The sequence below is a fragment of the Carcharodon carcharias genome, chromosome 2 (assembly GCF_017639515.1).
Source record: "Carcharodon carcharias isolate sCarCar2 chromosome 2, sCarCar2.pri, whole genome shotgun sequence".
NCBI classification, from domain to species: Eukaryota; Metazoa; Chordata; class Chondrichthyes; order Lamniformes; family Lamnidae; genus Carcharodon; species Carcharodon carcharias.
Genome location: NC_054468.1, coordinates 68642856 through 68662098, shown reverse-complemented (window position 1 = coordinate 68662098; position 19243 = coordinate 68642856). Strand labels below are relative to the sequence as shown.

At 40.9% G+C, this 19243-nt stretch overlaps 1 protein-coding gene across 2 annotated transcripts in view; it reads right to left on the bottom strand.

The window, feature by feature from the left end:
* Nucleotides 1-3741: 3741 nt before the first annotated feature.
* The window catches only part of LOC121290404 (ephrin type-A receptor 4), a 135463-nt gene continuing 119961 nt past the window's right edge, over nt 3742-19243 (bottom strand). For both annotated transcript variants that reach the window (XM_041210832.1, XM_041210842.1), the window contains 6 exons: nt 18942-19151; nt 18665-18814; nt 17574-17770; nt 13740-13895; nt 9870-10714; nt 3742-4741 (listed from right to left, as the gene is read on the bottom strand). In XM_041210832.1, coding sequence (XP_041066766.1) covers nt 10600-10714; nt 13740-13895; nt 17574-17770; nt 18665-18814; nt 18942-19151 — 828 coding nt within the window. In that variant the 3' untranslated portion in view covers nt 3742-4741; nt 9870-10599. The remainder of the gene's footprint in view (nt 4742-9869; nt 10715-13739; nt 13896-17573; nt 17771-18664; nt 18815-18941; nt 19152-19243) is intronic.

The following is a 19243-nucleotide window of genomic DNA, read 5'->3' as shown; positions in this document are numbered from 1 at the left end:
GTCACATCTTCAAGGAACTCTAGCAAATTACTCAAACATGATTTACTCTTCATAAAACCATGCTGACTCTGAAGGATAGCATTTGACTTTCCAAATGCCCCATTACTTAATAACGGATTCCAACAATTTCCCAACGACAGATGTTAAACTAACTGGTCTATAGTTTCCTACTTTCTACCTCCACTCCTTTTTGAATAAGGGCATTATATTAGCATTTTTCCAATCCACTGAAACCTTTCCAGAATCCAGGGAATTTTGGAATTTTATAGCCACTATCTGGATGCCACTTCCCTTAAGACCCTGGGATGTAGGCCATCAGGTCCTGGGGACTTGTCACCCTTTAATCCCAACAGTTTGCTCAGTACTTTTTCTCTAGTGATGGTGATTGTTCTAAGTTCCTCCTTCACTATATACTCTGCACTACCTGTTACTATTGGGGAGGTACTAGTGTCCTCCACTGTGAAAACTGAGGCTAAGTATTGATTAAACGTCTCTGCTATTTCTGCGTTCTGCTATTAGCTCCCCAGTTCTCATCCTCCAAGGGACCAACATTCACTTTAGCTGCTTTCTTTCCTTTTATATACATGTAGAAGCTTTTGCTATCAGTTTTTACTTTTTGCGCTAGTTTCCTTTGATAACTTACCTTTGCTCTTTTTATTATTTTTTTGGTAACCCTTTCTTGATCTTTAAAATTTTCCCAATCTTCCAGCCTGCCACTGACCTTTGCAATTTGGTATGGCTTAGATTTTGCCTTTAAGTTACCTTTAACTTCCTTGCTTAGCCATGGATGCTAACCCCCCACCTCCCCCCCACACCCCCCCCCCCGCCCCCGCCCCCTTACCACCTTTCTTCCTCTTTGGGATATATTCTACTTGGGAGGAATTGAATATCTCCTTAAACATCTGCCACTGTTCATCAACTGTCCTACCTTGTAGTCTTCCTGCCCAGTCCACTAGGGCCAAATCTGCCCTCATACCTATGTAGTTACCTTTGTTTAACTCCAGAACACTAGTGTGGGACTCAAGTTTCTCGGTTTCAAACTGAACTTGAAATTCTATCATGCCATGATCACTCTTCCCTAGAGGATCCTTTACTATGAGATCATTAATTAATCCCATCTCATTACACAAAACCAAATCCAGAATAGCCTGCTCCCTGGTTGGTTCCACACATATTGCTCCAAGAATCAATCTCTAATATACTCTATGAACTCTCCCTTCTAGGCTACCCTTGCCAATTTGATTAGTCCAGTCTATATGCATATTAAAATCACCCATGATTATTGCCATGCCTTTCTTACATGCTCCCAATATTTCCTGGTTTATACTGTGCCCTACTGCTAAACCACTGTTTGGGGACCTACAGAGTACTCCCACCAGGGACTTCTTTTCCTTGTTATTTCTTATTTCTACCCAGACTGACTCTACGACTTGCTCTCCAGTGCTTATATCATTCCTCACTAGAGCACTGATCTATTCCTTTACTAACAAAGCTACACCACCTCCATTTCTTTCCTGCCTATCCTTCTGAAACACTGAGTACCCTTGGATATTCAAGCCCAACCCTGTTCTCCCTGTAACCAGGTCTCAGTAATTGCCACCAAATCATACCTACTTATCTCTATTTGCGCTTTTAACTCATTAGATTTATTCTGAATGCTACATGCATTCAGATACAAAGCCTTTAAGTTTGCCCTATTGTCAATTTTCCCTACTCTTATATGATTCTTTGGTGCAATATGGCGTTCACACACTGTCCCTTCCTTTAATTTCTTAATAGCAATCGGCCTCGTCACTAACCTGCACTCTTACCCTCTCCTTAAACTTGTACTGCAGGTTAACCTCAGCCAGTGTATTAACAGGGGTTGGAGTGCTTCAATCTCCCTCAGAACCCTTTGATTAGTGAGAAGGGATTTATGCAGGGATTTCTTCCCACTTACAGTTTAGCGACCCTTATGAGAAGGTATCACTCTGGAAGATGGGGGTGGTGGTGGCCAGCAGATTTGGGTGAATTAAATCTTGAACCAGCATAAAAAGTTTCAGAGAAGATGATGTAAATGGTTTTGGATGTAACTAACTTACAATTAAAATTCCCTCGTCTTTTGCTGAAAATTCACTCACCTTTTGCTTTGGTTTGGCTGATTCATCCCAGATTATGCTGTATTAACTAATGTGAACAAGCAAAACTGAACCCTTGAAAATGCGAGTGCAGGTAAAGCCAAATAAAAAAATCCATTCGCATTTGGAATTTTAAAACTAGAATACAAGAGTAATAAAAGTTATGATAAATTTGTGTAAGGCAATAGTTAGATCATAGCTACACTATTATTCAGTGTTGTGTACTCCATTGTAGACATTAAAGTGAGAACTTGTCATGTAGATTCACCAGGATGTTACCAGGACTATGCCAGTGAAGTAAAGAAAGCTGAGCAGTGATTTAATAAATTAGGAAGAGTTTTGACAGTGATTAAGGAAAAACTATTTTCTCTGATTGGGGAACTAGTGATAACAAGACATCAATTTAAAATTGTCACTGTGAGTGAAATGTTAGAGAATAATTTTATTTATAAAGCTGTTGGAACATTTAGTGCTTTCCCATGGAGAGTAGTTGAGGCAGAGGCTACTATATCTTTTAATATTTGAAGCAGGAGAGATACATGACTATGGGATATGGTTTGGATTACATTACCAAAAGAAGATGATAGGCTGAACAGCCCTTTTCTGTGCTGGAGACTTCAATCGTTTCTTTGTTTACCTGTGACATATGAAGTTCATTGACAAAAGGGATGATCAGGTACACAGGAACAGGAGTAGGCCATTCAGCCTGTTGAGCCTGTTCCACCATTCAACGAGATTATGGCTGGTCTATGACTCAACTCTGTTTACCTGCCATGCTTCCACATCCATCAATAGCCTTGACTGTCAAAACTCTATCAATTTCAGATTTGTAATTATGGGCAGGATTTTGCCCTTGATGGGCGGGCGGGCCCGACCGACTCGGCGGCTGGTGGGCTGCCCGCCCACTGCTGAAACGGGCCCCGCCGCCATTTTAAGTGGGCGGGCCAATTAATACCCACCCAGCTTGTCCCCCGATGGGGGCAGGTGGACAAAAGAGCACACATCTCCCTGAGGTAAAGTGCTGCCTCAGGGAGATCGCTGAAAGGCAGTGAAACATTAAAAATTGAAAAATAAAAAAATCATTAACATGTCCCCTCTCATGTGAAAATGTCACACAAGATGGGACATGTTAATGAAATACACAAAAACTTTATTACAATTTTTTAATTCCAATATCAAACCTCATCCCGCCACTGGATGAGGTTTGTAAAAATCACTTACCCGCCTGCCTGTTGGGCCGTGCGCTGACCCGAAGTTCGCACAGGCCCCTCAAAATCCTGGCCAATCGCACATCAGCCAGAAGATTCAGCCCTATGAATTGAGATCATATCTACTGCATTTTGTTGTGGAGTTTCACATTTCTACCATTCTTACCACGAAGAACTCTGAACCTTCTCCCTCCTAAATGGCCCCTGACTTTAATATCTCATCATTTTGACTCCCCTATGAGGGGAAAGGTTTCTTTATGTTCTTGTTTTGCTCCCTCTCTTAACTCAACAATGCCTAAATCCTAACTCCTCCCACCACCACCGCCACTAGCAGCCCAGAAAAGAGTGGAAACTTGCCCTGCAAAGAATCAAAGTGCAGATGCCAATCTGTAATAATAATTCTCCCAGGCCAAGAATTGTGCTGTAACTACTTTATTTGAAATGCACTTCCCGTGCACTTGTAACTATTTATTTTACAATGTACAAACTAGGTACAAAAAGATTCTCAAGACCATAAATAAATGACATAAATTACATGTACCTAAAATTCAAATAAAAAAAATTAAAACAAAAAAATTAATCTATGCCTAACTCATCAAAAGAGGGTACAAAAGAAAAAATATTGGGCTGTTAGAAGAATTCCAGTTTGAACTAAATTAAAATATGCTGTACACTTTTATTCATAAGACCACAGTCTTGCATATACCCAATCAGGTCCAAGCAGGAATACAAAAAATAGATCTATGTCATTTGCTTAAAATTAGCATTTAAGAAGAACACTGCTCAAGACAGAAGGATGTGACATGTAATTGAAAATATCAGTTGCAGTTTATGATAATGTTGAAAGAATGATGACATATTTTCACATATTATAACAAAAGTGTACACCAAGCTGTTCAGTCTCTAGAAAAATGGTCTGAAAAGAAAATGACCAAGACTGTTGAATATGACTGAGAATTTTCTGACATTATCAAATGTATATAAAACAATGGTAAATTCCAATGGCACATTTTGAAATGCTACTTCAATAAAATACACGCACACAGCTCAGTGAAAGGTCCAGGGATCTGTTCCTATATAACAGATTCCATACATTATTCATACCTAATAGTATTTTGAACAGGTTGTCACACTAGGCGCAGCAGTGACATGCAGAAGTCCACAAAGGTTAGTTATCTTACACAGTACATTCCTCTAGTGATTTTCCAGAACAGATGCTGAACTTTATATACTTAAAGCATGAGATCATTTTTTTGCTTTGAATTTGGGCTTGTCTGAAGCCAATGCTTTGAGAGCTGAGTTCCTTCCTTGGATCTGATCTTTGTGGGACTAGGTCCTGCGGAATTTTCCATGTTCATTATAGTTCGGAGTTCCCAGTGGCTGCATGCTGAGGTTGATTAGGCAGTTGAGTCAGTTCTAAAGTAAAGCGATGGATAATTGATTTATTTTAATTGTTTCACAATATAACAATTTGGTTACATGTCATATATGAAGATTAAATCAATTTTATTTAGTTTAGCATTAATTTTCTTCCATGCCATTTTGCATTTATAGAATATTGTTTGTTGGAAACACTTATCAGTTACATATAATCCCCTAAATTGTCATCAATCAAAGTCACTACATTTAATCACAATGTGCACAAGTCATGTTTGTCTGTTTTCATGATTCTGTTATTGCAGCAAAAACAGTTGTGGATTAATGTAAGCAATTCCTTAAAGGATTTTTTTTACTAATACCTAGTTGTAAAGTAGAATCTGTCTTGTCTCAAATGCAGGTACTAAGCTGCCAGGACTATGGAATCTAGCAAGAGGATGTGTTATTTGAGGAAGGAATAGACAGCCTCTTTTGTTGGAGATGATGTGGAGTTTATTCAGGTTAAGTACAATAGGACACTGAGGTTAAGTAACATCAAGCCCAGCCTGAGCAAACATCTGGAGAAAGGAATATAACTGAGGAATGTGATGCAGAGTTTCTAGAACTTCATGTGGGTTAAATGAAAGGTGGGAGATAGAGGGTAGAGAAACATTTTACACAGATCTAATTCCTTCCCTTTCTGTCTGCAATAATCTCCAAATTGCAGTTCTATATCTGATATTTTTTAATGCTATATACTGAATGATGCATTTGGTTAAATCAGGGTTTTTACTGTTCAGGTGAGCCATTTACTTTTAAGAAATACATCCAGCCCCAGCTCCTCTGAACTTTTGCATGTTAAAGCTCCTCAGGTATCTTGCTCTCGATGGAAATCCAAGACTTGAGGTATGTTAAGTGCTTTGTAAGTTACTTCTCCATTGAAAATAGTCAAAGCAGCAGCTCCAATGTTTCTCCTCTTAAATGTAAATAATTGGTTCCACCAATGGCTCAGCTGGTAAAAACAGCAGAGCCATTTGGAACATGTGCTGTGGATTTGATTTCTGATCTGTGCTTTTTGGTTGACCTCAGCCACGGTGGTAACTGGTCTCTGCTTATTTCAGTTATGGAGTATAAAAAATCAACTGTTTTTGATTATCATCTAATGAACCCTTCTGGAAAGTATTTGTGTCATCTCCCTGAGTAGCCTGATGCTGCTCACATATGAAGAATGGTCACTTGGGTGTGATGCTGGAAAGCACCAAATAGCAATGGAATACCACAGTAAAGAGTCAATGCCTCTGGGAGAGGAGAACAAAGTAATGTTATGAAGCCATCTTATTTGTTTACTGAGTTTATCTGGGTTTTTGGTGAGTGACCTAAATTTGTTCACTTGCAAATAATATAATACATCTTTCTCTCAAATATTTTTATGGTGAAGGAAAAGAAAACAAATGTATTTATAAAATTAGGAAAAATTATGTAACAATTTCATAAATTATCTAACAGCTCCACAAAAGCAAATGGAAATTGATATTGTTACACTAATACAATATGGATTATGAAGAATAAATTCAGAATGGACAATTTAAATAAAATAGCATTGAGAGGTCAGGTGATCTTTTTCTTTCCTGCCAATATGCATGGAACTACAAAAGCCCTGAGATAATCTCCATGTATGGACAAATCACTAAAATGCAAATGATCTTTCTGGACATATCTTTGAGAAGTTATTAAAATGCAAAGGAGCTTTTCCTGTGCTTAATGGCTACCCTTCTCAAAATAATTAAAGAAATGGTTTTCACAATATGGCTTGCAGACTTTCTGACTTCAGAGTTGAAATCCAGAGAATCGGTGCAAAATAAAACCCTATTCTATCATGATGATATGTGAATGGGCGAAACTCGGACCCCAAAGAAACCCTTTGTGAGGACGGTAGACAGAATCACTTTGGATAAAAGCAAAATACTGCAGATGCTGGAAATCTGAAACAAAAACTAAAATTGCTGGAAAAACTCAGCAGGTCTGTCAGCATCTGTGGAGAGGAAGACAGAGTTAACGTTTCGAGTCTGTATGACTCTTCATCAGAACTCGAAACACTTTGGACTACAACCATGACTATGAAACTATGGGCTGGATTTTAAGTGCCTCTACCACCTTCCCACCCATCCTTGAGCTCACCCCCTTAATATGGAGGGTTGGCGCTGAAATCGGCAGCCCGCCCAACCTATTTAAATAAATAATTAGTTAACAAGCCAATTGACCCCAATAATATGCTGCCCATGCCATAAAATGGTTGGCGTGGGCAGTCAGGCAGGAATGGACAGGCCATGCCAATTTTGTAGAAGGGCGGGAAGGAAGCGGGATACTATCTTTAGGGCGTTGGCGGGAGGGTGGGGGGGAGGGATGGGTTCCCTTTGCGCTCCAGGGGTCAGTCCCTAAGATAGCACCCCGCCCGGTCCTTCCTATCCACCTGCCTTTTTAAAAACACACCAGCCCAACTACCTCCCTACCCACGCAAACCCTTCCCACCCAAGATCCCAGACTTACCTGGCTCCAGGATCCATAGGCCTTCTTCTTGTTCCTGGCTGCAGTCCCGACAGTGCCCACTAATACGCTCTTGGTGCTGGCAGGACTAATGGAGCTGCTCGCCAATCGGATTGGTTGACAGCTCCCGAGAAGGGAACTTCCTCCCCAGTGAGGTGCGTAAGTCCCACACTTTCCCAAGTTAGCCTGCGAGCCGACTGCACACCCCATCCCCCGCAGCACCCCCCCCATATAATATGCTGCCCTAGGTTTCCGATATAGTAAGGCATATTTTTGGAACAGAAAAAGAAGAAACATCCAGACCAGTGAAAGAACAAGACACTGACTAGGAACCAACAGTAGGCAGAGACATAGGGTTGGCCTTGACCCCTCCATTTGAGGAAACAAACCAAGGTTTTGATACAGGGCTTTGATTGCACCTCAACTAGAGTGGACCAAGAGAAATTTGTTGCTGCAAGTGATAAACCATGGTAATTCCATCTTCTGAAACTTCCAGGCTTTTCTTCAGTGGACTAAAAGGATTACAGGCTTGCATTATTTCTCAAGTCTTCGCCCCAGGAAAAAGCAAGTGTGATCAAAGAACTCTTGAATGTTTAAGATCTAGATGCATGCTACCTCTTGTAATCACAATTTTTCCTTGAATACATGTGTGCGTGAGTGAGTGGGTGTGGTTGTGTGTATACGTTCGGGTGTTGAATAATAAAAAATTTATTTTAAAACTTGCGAGAAAACCTATCATTTGTCCGATCCTGACAGTAACAGCACTCTGGAGTTAAAACATTTTCTTCCTTTCTACAAACATGTTGTCTTCGGTCAATCAAGAGGTGATTGACACTATCATTTCTCCCCTGCCTGTAACAACATAAAAACGGAAAATGCAGGAAATACTTAGCAGATCTAGCAGCATCCATGGAGAGTGAAACAGAGTTCATGTTTCAGGTACATGACCATTCATCAGAACTGGGGAAAGTTAGAGATGTAACAGGTTTAAAGTAACCGTGCTCAAAGCCTATTACATTTCTAAATCTTCCCAGTTCTGATGAAAGGACCTGAAACGTTAAACTGACTTGCTTAAAAACATAACTAACTTTTCCCTGTTTTGATAAATGGTCATGTATCTGAAACATGGGGGAAATTTTCCCCCCATTGTGGGGGGGTGCAGGAGCAGGTGTGGGCCGGCGCGCCTCTGATCGGTGCCCCCATTTTACATGGGCGGGCCAATTAAGGCCAGCCCAGCATAACATCTGCTCGGAAGTGCTATGCACTCCCTGTGTGGGCTGAGGTGGGGGGGATTCCCTCAGCTGGGAGTGCACTCTTTCGCGCATATGCAGGTCCCCCTGAGGCTAAGAGCTGCCTCAGGGAGATCGGCTCAGAATTAAAATTTTTAATACAAATGATAAATAATTTCCCTGACATGTCCCCTCATGTGACACTGTCACATGAGTTGGAACATGTCCATAACTTTTATTGAAAGATTGGATAAAAATTTAAATACCCTCATGAAACCTCATCCCACCTGTGGATGAGGTTTCATGCTTTTTCGAAGCCCGCCAGGACTCCCAGCCTGCCCGCCAACCTTAAGGTTGGATGGGCAGGTCTATTAATGACCTTAATTAGTTTTTCAATGGCCTCAATAGACCGTTGACAGGTCAGCAGGCGCACAGCTGACTCGGCTGCGCCCCCGCTGACCTGAAAATGGAAATGACGCAAGGTGACGTCAGGAGTTCCACCGACGTCATCCCACATCATTTTACGTGCCGGCGAGCGGGCCCTGCCCCCACTCACTGCCCAGGAGATCCTGCCCATGAACTCTGTTTCTCTCTCCATGGATGCTGCTAGATCTGCTGAGTATTTCCAGCATTTCCTATTTTTATTTCAGATTTCCAGCTTCTGTAGTATTTTACTTTTGTAAGTGGGAATTAATGCTGTTATTATATTGGAAATCAAACTTAATTTTGACAAGACATTTAATTTGCAAAAATATAAGGGCTGAGCCCATGTGACATTCCATTAATTGGAAATGATCACACTTTCACTGTGTTGTGGTTACTGAGAAGTTATTTACATAGCACTTAGTTCAGTCTGGTGCAATGCCCAGTTTCACCTGATGAGCTTGCCTGCTGTTGTTAACAAGGTACAACACCCCATAATGTGGAGAGCCTAGCGGGATGCAACTGAATGAGCTCATAGTACAAAAATAGGCTCTTTTTCTAAATATCATTATGGATATAAAATTGGCTCCAGAGACATGCTACAGCAATTGGCCAAGTCTTGAATGTGGATCTGAGAGCACTGCTTCCAGGGAAAGATTTCAATAGATTTAAATCTTTCCCCTGTCACATTTCCTGTCACCATTTATAAGCAGCTCAATGGGCTTTTTTAGAAATCCTCCTCCCTCCTGGTCAAATAGGCTGCTAATACTTAATGCCACTCGGCTGAGGTGTAACAAGGCTGCTGGGAACCTGTCGAACCATATCCAGCATGAATCAGAACTTTCAGCAAAGGAACAGGGGGAGAAAATTGATTTGATGGGAAGGGGGGAATCCATGTTGTGCCATTATTCAAAGCAATCTCCACATAACACTAATTTCAAATGATAATACTTGTGAAGACTCAGTTAGAGTTTGACCAAGTTTCATTTTACCTTGTTATCTTTTGCAATTGGTTGGAGCGATTTCCCTTCAGCACACAAATGGACTGTAAATTGGTAGTTCCTTAGCCAAAGTATGGGGGTCTCCGTTCCAAACATCTAACTAGACATTTCTTGATGGAAGGAATCTCCATGATGTTTGTGTCGGGAACCACTAGAAGTTACATTACATTAAATTCATTATAGTTCAAACGGTAATCCACAAGGCTGCCTGCTCATTTCAGCAAGTAATTGGAAGAACATACTGGCAGTTTACAGAAACCTCCGTAGGATGCAGTCATTATAAGGGCTTCATTGTTTATCAATTCATTGCTTAAATCAAGGCTGTCTCGACTGGAATGCCTTGGAGAGCTTCAAATCAGTTTATACTGGTCCTTCATTAGCAAGCCCAGAAAATTAAAAGTAACCTTCAATCCAGTGATTGTTTTAAAAAAAACTGAAATCTGATAGTAATTATTAGATTGGCTCCTTCATGAGATTTCATCCAAGAGATGCAGGAGTTTGGAAGCAAATATATATGTGATCCAGTTTCCTCTTATTTAGATGAAGGTCTCTATATTTGCCATACAGTGGTCATAAAGTTCAGCAATCTGTCCTCAAATCAGGCAAAACCGCTGACAAAATATCCTTATATCAAAGGGCAATAATGAAGTAAAAAGTGCAGTTTATTCCTGTTAAAGTGCATGGATGAGGTAAAATAATTTCATTTAGTTTTTGCACTGGCTCAGACGGGAACCATTCTTCCCTGCATCTGTTGCATCTGGGCCCTCATTCCCTGGACACTGCTCAGGATCTTGCTCTGATGCACCATTGTTGTGATTCCAATTCGTGCCAGGTCACTGTGGTGACAAATAATGGAAGACAAAAGTCAGAACATTGGCCATGTACAAAGCATATGTCCTATTCATAAAACAAAAACAACACCTGGCTATCCCAATTCTACCCAAACAAATCGGGTCCAGGGTTCCAACATATATTTTTATTTGGAGTTTCAATGCTGATGGTCGTTAAAGGTACCACCAGGAGTTTTGTACTGGTAGACATTGTTGGGAGTTGCGAAAAACTTGCAAGTAAACTTAATCTCACAGCATTCTTTAACTCCTAGGTACTGGATTTTCTGCCAAATCATACTCAATAAGAAGCAATTTCAGGCTATTTACTCAGATTCTGCAACCTATGTACCTGAGGTAACTGAAGGCTGAATGACATTGTCATTCTCCTCACCTTACCTCAACAATATAGGAGGTGCCTTCAGCTTGTCAGGTCACTCATTAATTCTGGGAAAGGAGGATAGGACAATACCTTACACCAAGTAACTGTAAGATGGTTGCAGCACAATTGAGATCAGGTCAGTGTACTTTAAGTGAAACTTTGAACTGAGAAGTCAGCCTTGGCTCAGTGGTAGTACCCTTGCCTCTGCATACTTGAACACACAATTTAGACTGACACTTCAAGGCAGTACTGAGAGAGTGTAGCATTGCCAGAAGTATGGTCTTTCAGATGCCATGTTAAACCAAGGCCATGTCTATCCTCTCAGGTATACAAGAAACACCCCATGGCAGTAGTTAAATAAGAGCAAGAGTATTCTTCGTGTGTCTTGTGAAAATACTTAACCCTCAACCAACACCACCAAAAGAAGAGTAATTGACAATTGATCTCATTGCTGATTGTGGGACTTTGCTGTGTGCAAATTGGCCCCCCACAATACAAGAATGCAAGAAATGCACTGCATCCCGGACAAGCCCTCGGTCTTGTCAACTGTTTAAGGGAGGAAGGGAACTACAGGCCAGTCAGTCTAACCTCAGTGGTGGGGAAACTATTGGAAGCAATTCTGATGGACAGAATTAATCTACACTTGGAGAGGTAGGGATTAATCAAGGACAGTCAGCATGGCTTTGTTACAGGGAGGTCACATCTGACCAATTTGATTGAATTTTTCAAAGAGGTGACCAGGTGTGTAAATGAGGACAATGCATTTGAAGTAATCTACTTGAACTTCAGCAAGGCTTTTGATAAGGTCCCGCATGGAAGACTAATAACGAAGGTAAGAGCCCATGGGATCTAAGGCAATTTTGCAAATTGGATCCAGAATTGGATGAGTGGCAAGAAGCAGAGGGTGATAAACGAGGGCTGTTTTTGTGACTGGATGCCTGTGTCCAGTGGGGTTCCACAGGGACAAGGTTGGGTACCTTGCTATCTGTGGTATATATAAATGATTTAGACTTGAATGGAGGGTTGATTAGTAAGTTCGGGGATGACATGAAAATTGGTGGGGTGGTAAATAGTGAGGAGGATAGCCTTAGATTACAGGAGGATATAGATGGGCTGTTCAGATGGGCTGATCAGTGGCAAATGGAATTTAATCTGGATAAGTGTGAAGTGATACACTTGGGCAGGACAAACATGGCGTGGGAATACATGATGAATGGTAGAGCCCTATCCACTGGTCCCTTAAGGTAGTGGGACAGGTAGATAAGGTGGTTAAGAAGGCATATGGGATACTTGCCTTTATTAGCTAATGCATAGAATATACGAGCAGGGAGGTTATGCTGGAACTGTATAAAACGCTGGTTAGGGCATACAGTTCTGGAATCCACATTATAGGAAGGATGTGATCGCACTAGAGAGAGTGCAGAGGAGATTCACCAGGATGTTGCCTGGGCTGGAGAGTTTTAGTTATGAGGAGAGATTGGATAGACTGGGGTTATTTTCCCTGAAAATATTTTGACTGGAGATTGAGGGGGGACATAATTGAGGTGTATAAAATTATGAGGGGCATAGATAGGGTAGACAGGAAGGAACTCTTCCCCTTGGTGGAGGGTCCAATAACCAGGGGGCATAGCTTTAAGGTAAGGGGCAGGAGGTTTAGAGGGGATATGAGGAAGAACTTTTTCACCAAGAGGGTGGTGGGAATCTGGAACATACTGCCTGAAAGGGTGGTAGAGGCAGAAATCCTCATAACACTTAAGAAGTATTTGGACGTGCACTTGCGATGCCATGGCATACAAGGTTATGGGCCTAGTGCTGGAAAACGGGATTAGAATAGTTTGGTACTTGATTGACTGGTGCAGACTTGATGGGCCGAAGGGCCTTTTTCTGTGCTGTAGACCTCTATGACTTTGGGATGACCAAATAAGATGAAAGGTGCTATATAAATGCAGTCCTTCTTAACAAGCTGAGGGGTATAAGAGCCAGGGAATGGAACTTTCCCAGTTCCAATGAGTATTCAGCATCAAATGCATTAGGGTAACTGGAAAGAGAAATATGTTCTAATGACTATGTCCAAAACTCAGAATAACACACACACCTGCCATCCTTATGATCTATGAATGAGATTGTCCATTTGCATCCAATTAGGATAGTTTGTGCTCTTAACTTATACCACGATCTGGGTTAAGGCTGCTCAGACATATTTCCAGTGTGATCTTTACAGACATCATTCAAGAGCCTTTCCATTCTATCAGCTTGAACTGGATTCAAATCCATGCCCAAATGCTGTAAACTTGACCACACAATCAGAGATACTGAACTCTTATTTGTAACTCTTTTGAGTCAAAACCAAATAAACTAAATTAACAAATCAGGGGACAAATTAAAAGGCAGCCCCTTAAAGGGAAACTGCAAAAACAAAAGACAAAATTTAAAGGAAACTTATCAACATTAAATACGTGTACAACAGTAGGAAAGGGTTAAGTGAGCAAAAATATGTTTGTGGATATTCACAGGTGTGATATAAGTGGCTTAATTTTTAGGTATAACCCACTTTCCAGTGTTCAGGTTGTAACATTTTAAAAATCATTAAAACTCTAATGGCAAATACACTTGAAAATCATTCTGACCTGTATTTAACACCTTGGTACTTACTCTTGATTCATGTGTACCACTGCTTCTAGGGAGGTGTAACCTGCTGCTGTAAAGTTGTCCTTGTATCTGTCCATCTTGATAACTTGAAGCCAATCACCAACAGATCCCAAAGCTGAGAAGTCAGGTGTGCCTGGGTCTAATAATGCAGTGGAGGGTCTGTATTTAAAAAAAAAAAGAAATATCTTAAGCAAAAACAGTCAGGGCAAGTACATCCGTGCACAGTATTTATCTATAATCTATACTTTAGTGGATATAAATGTTAAACAGCTGTTGCAAATAGCGAATGTGCTGCTGTGGTAGACCTGTGGAACAAATTGCTGGCTCACACACTGAGAACTGATTTGCTACATGCCTTCAAAAGCGAGCTGGACTAATTTCAGGCGGAATACAAAGTACATGCGTGCAAGTGGTGGCCTTGATTTTTAAACCCCGCCAGGGCTGCAACTGGGGGTGGACAGGCATTAACAACGGCATTACTGGTTTGCGCACCTATTCCCAGGCTTTAACCTGCTCCTGGACCATTTTCATGGAAGTGGGATGATGGCAGGCCTGTATGGCTTGTTAATGAACTGCTAAGCGCAATTAAAGGATGCCAGTCCTGATGGACTCCAGGCTCCTGGAGGCAGTGGGGGCCAGTTTAACTGCCAGGAGGCAGTCTCTGAGCAGCAGATGCTGCAGAGGCCATAGCTTGAGGCATGCCTAGACACCCTCCCTGCCTTGAGCGTTTAGCAACTACAGGCTGCCCTGTACAGGACCTCCCCTCCGAACCACCCGTCCCAATCGCCCCACACCCCTCCTACCCACACTATTGGCCTCAACGCAAAAAACAACTTTTTTGTTTAAATTTTTAAAATTTGGAGAGGCACCTCCATTTTAATGCCCCCTCTCCCTAATTTATTTCCTACTGCAGCCTATTGCTGCTTTGAAGCTGGGAGGCCTCTGATTGGCCTTCCAGCTTCAAGAGCCGCCTGCCATCCTTAATTGATTAGCCACCTTGAGGAAAATCACATCAAGTGATAGTTTCCCACACAGGGATTGGGCTTTTTAATATACACTTTAGCCTGACAACAGATTTCAGAAGCCTGCAGGAAAAATCCTGTCGATGGTCTCCTGAAGTTTTGATCAGTTAAGGGTGTTGGAGAAGAATTTTATTGATTTTCTTTCCTCCCTAAATTGGCCATTTTTTTTTTTATAAACCATTTTTTCCCATTCCCAAGGGATTGCATGGCTTATGGTGGGTCGGAGTATTGTGAATCATGATGCTTGAGGCATGATGATCGTGTTGGGTGGACCAGCTGGTCTTTTCTCATTTATCTCTTTTGTAAGTTAGTGCCAGTCTTGTAATCCTGCTTATTTGCCAGATCATGTTCTGTTAATTGGACTGCACCCTTGCTCCTGTCTCATTGTATACTTCTTGCTGTCATTATTTTCAAGGATTTGAATATCAAAGCAGATAGCAGAGTGCATTCCATAATTTTATAACAGTGCATTTCCTATGATTAATGTTAACGGACACCTACTGTTAACTGTTTGATGACAAAGGATGAGGTCAGAGGACAAAAAGATGGTAGAAGGCAGGAAGGAATAGATAATGAAGACAGCAGCAGGCAGTAAGCAATTGGAGAATAAAACTTCAATTTCTTAAAAAGTCCCAATATTTTCTCTATATACACCATGAAAGACTTTGGGGTTGAGATTGAACTTCAGTGAGGGTGCAAAACAAATGCCACCGCCTGTCAGAGGCCAAATCTCATTTGTCTTTTGATTGAATTTGGTGGAATCATGTGAGAGTTATAGTAGGTGACCCATCATCTGTTTGCGCCTCTGCTAAAATCGAATTTCAGTCCTTCTTTTAAAGATTCCACTCTAAGAATGTAGGAAATAGAAGCAGTAGTAGACCATCTGGCCTCTCAAGCCTGCTGCATCATTCAGTACAATCATGGCCAATGCCCTGCTTCAGCTCCACTTTCCTGCCTACTCCCTAGTTCCCTTAATTCCCTGAGAGGTCAAAAATCTGCCTACCTCAGTCTTAAATATATGCAAAGCTGGAGCATCCACAACCCTCTGAGGTAGAGAATTCCCAAGATTCGTAACCCTCTGAGTGAAGCAATTTCTCTTCCTCTCGGTCCTAAATGGTCGACCCTTTATCCTGAGACTGTGCCCCCTGTTCTAGATTTTCCAGCCAGGGGAAACAACCTCTCGGTATCTGTCCTGACAAGTTCCTTCAGAATTTTGCATGTTTCAATGAGATCACCTCTCATTCTTCCAAACTCCATAGACTATAAGCCCAATTTACACACTCTCTCATCTCAGGGGCCAATCTAGTGAACCGTTGCTGTACTGCCTCCAATTCAAGTATACCCTTCCTTAGATACAGAGACTAAACCTGCACACAGTACTCTTGGTGTGGTCTCACCAAAGCCCTGTACAATTGAGGGAAGACTTCCTTATTTTTCAGTCCAATCTTCTTGCAATAAAGGCCAACATGTCATTTGCCTTATTAATTGTTTTCAGTACCCGCATGCTAACTTTGTGTTTTCAGTACACTCAAGTCCCTCTGAATATCAACGTTTTGAAGTTTTACGCCTTTTGAAAAAATATTCTGCTTTTCCATTCTTATTACCAAAGCCAAAATCCAGAAACTGTAACACTAGTATTAGTGTGCATATTATATTGAGCAGCTTTGTTATATTTGTCATTCACTCAAAATCTGTGACTTACACTAATCACACCAGAAAGTAATTTTAGCAAACACAATTATGACTTAATTAAATTAAATTATGACAATTATCACTTAACAAAATTATCATTTTAATAACTATTCAGTCCACAATCACAATCATATACTCCTAACTGTTGGCAAACTTTAAATGGTTATGTTGAAAGAAAGCACATAAATTTACCCATGCTTCTGTTGATGATATTCTGTCATGTTTAGTGTCTTCTGGAAGCAGAAGTGCAGGAATTCTAAGGCGAAAGTCGATTCAGTTGAATAATGTACTGTGACATTAAATATTTATTATCTGTACTCTGAGTTGGGATTTAGGACAGGCTTACAAGTTTAAGTATTTGACTGGATAACTTCTTTCTTTCTGAATAATTAACTTGCATCATGCGGATGCATGATGGGCCTCTGCCCTGCCACAATTAAATCAGTTTGAAGGAAGATATGCCAGCTAATGGCCCCAAGGTGGTTGTTACCTGTTCAAATCACATAAAGGTCAATAATGGCCTTAGTAAGCTAGTAATATATAACTGCTACACAACATAGCAGCATCAGCAAGACCGGTCTGCCGAGTGACATTTCTCACTGAGCATTCATGTGCAATAAGGACATCCATTAAAAGCCAAATTGATAATTACCCCAATCGTTCATTGGGTATGAGGCACATTTAAGTGATAATGCCCATTGAAACATTAATACAAGACAAACAACTGTTCCTGCACTAATTACATGCTGAATCTTGTTTTTAATTGTTGTATTAATTCTGGATAAAGAAAGTTATTAATATTGTAGCATTTTGTGAATGAAGGATATAAGAGTATCTGAAGGATTGAGGGGATTAAGAGTGTGGGTGATGGTTGAGCTCACAATAGATTAGTGGCAGTAGGAATGAAAATTACTGGCAATCTAATGAGTCCCATGACTGAACATATGGATTTATTAGAAATAGTTATAATTTTAAAAATAAACAGTACACAATGGCAATCTCCATGTACACTGTTGCTGTGAAATAATAATAAACAATTTGCAGACGGGAATTTAAAATCTACTTTTATACTCAGGTATAGCTATAACATTATAACACTGTCCAAAGCATTTTAAATACTCACCTTGTACTCTCACTCACTGCTGTTCTTTTCAGGCTGCTTGGATTTCGGATCAGTTTGTCCAGCATATTTACAATCTGCACAAATTTGGGTCTGTCATTGCGTTCTTTTTGCCAGCAGTCCAGCATTAACTGATGGAGGGAAACTGGGCAGTCCATGGGAGGAGGTAATCGGTAACCTTCCTCAATCGCTTTAATCACCTGCAATAAGGTGTATGATTTAGATCCATCTTTCCCACATTAGAGTCATGTTCTTGGATTTCAACTCAGGCTAATTTCATATGAAAACTATTTATTAGATGTCAAGTTACCTACTTCCAATTCAAAGCACCCGTTCTTGGATTTCTCTCATTATCCCTACTTTCCTGAAGGCAATGACACAGAATGCAATATGCCGTCCTGAGCACTAACAGATCAGTAATTGTATCTCACCCAAGTACATAAAAACACAGACCAGGCATATCAACAGCATGTTCCAATGTGGGGGAAATGAAAGCATTACAGTCATGCCTGGACCTGTCCTCGGTTACACACAGGCATGCACTTTCCAACAAAAGTAACTGGGCAGTAATCAGCATTAAGAATAAGCACAACAACTTGCATTTATACAATGTAGTAAAATTCCTCAAGATGTAACCAGACAAAAATGGACACCATGCCAAAGCAGGAGACATTTAGTAAGATGATTAAAAACTGGGTAATGAAGGAAGAAAGGGAGGTGGAGAGGCAGAGAAGTTTAGATGGGCAATTCCAGAGTGTGGATCCCAGGTGGCTGAAGGGCTGGCTGCCAATGATGGGGCAAAAGAAATGGGGATGCACAACAGACCAGAGTGTGAGGAACACGAGGTTCTCAGGTGGTTATTGATCTGGAGGAGGTTAAAGAGATAGGAAGAAATGAGAATGAAGAGAATTTTAAATTTAAAGCTGAATGGGCCAAATGGCCTCCTGTGCTGTAAACCTTTATGAAGGGAAGCTGTAATTTTAAAAGAGTACAATCTAAGGAGAAAGATAGTCAGTGTTAAGCTCTTTAAGCATGTAAATTCATGGACTACTGGGCCCCAATATAAAGAGTAGGACCATGAGAAATAAACTTACATCCTGATTGGACATATCCCAGTATGGTCGTTCTCCGTATGACATTACTTCCCACATAACAATGCCATAACTCCAAACATCACTCGCTGAGGTAAACTTGCGATAAGCAATTGCTTCAGGTGCTGTCCATCTGATTGGGATCTTACCACCCTGTAGATGAGAGTTCAGTTATCAGTTAGGAGAAGAGTTCACAGCTCTGCCTGTGGACTCTGATTATTATACATGGGCTCCCAGCACTAATTTCTTACTGATGATCTGCGAGTGTATGTTGCCTTACCCGTGTGGTGTAAGCTGCTTCTGGGTCATCTTCAAGAACTCGGGACATGCCAAAGTCTGAAACTTTACAAACTAAATTACTGTTCACTAGAATATTCCGTGCAGCCAAATCTCGGTGCACATAGCTCATATCAGAGAGATACTTCATTCCCGAACCAATTCCTCGCAGCATTCCCACCAGCTGAATCACTGTAAACTGGCCATCATTCTTCTGTAAACAATACAAATCACATTCACTTTTGACATATAATGCAGTAAACTACCAATTAAGTCCAAACATTTTGGAAAGTGACTGTTTCTGAA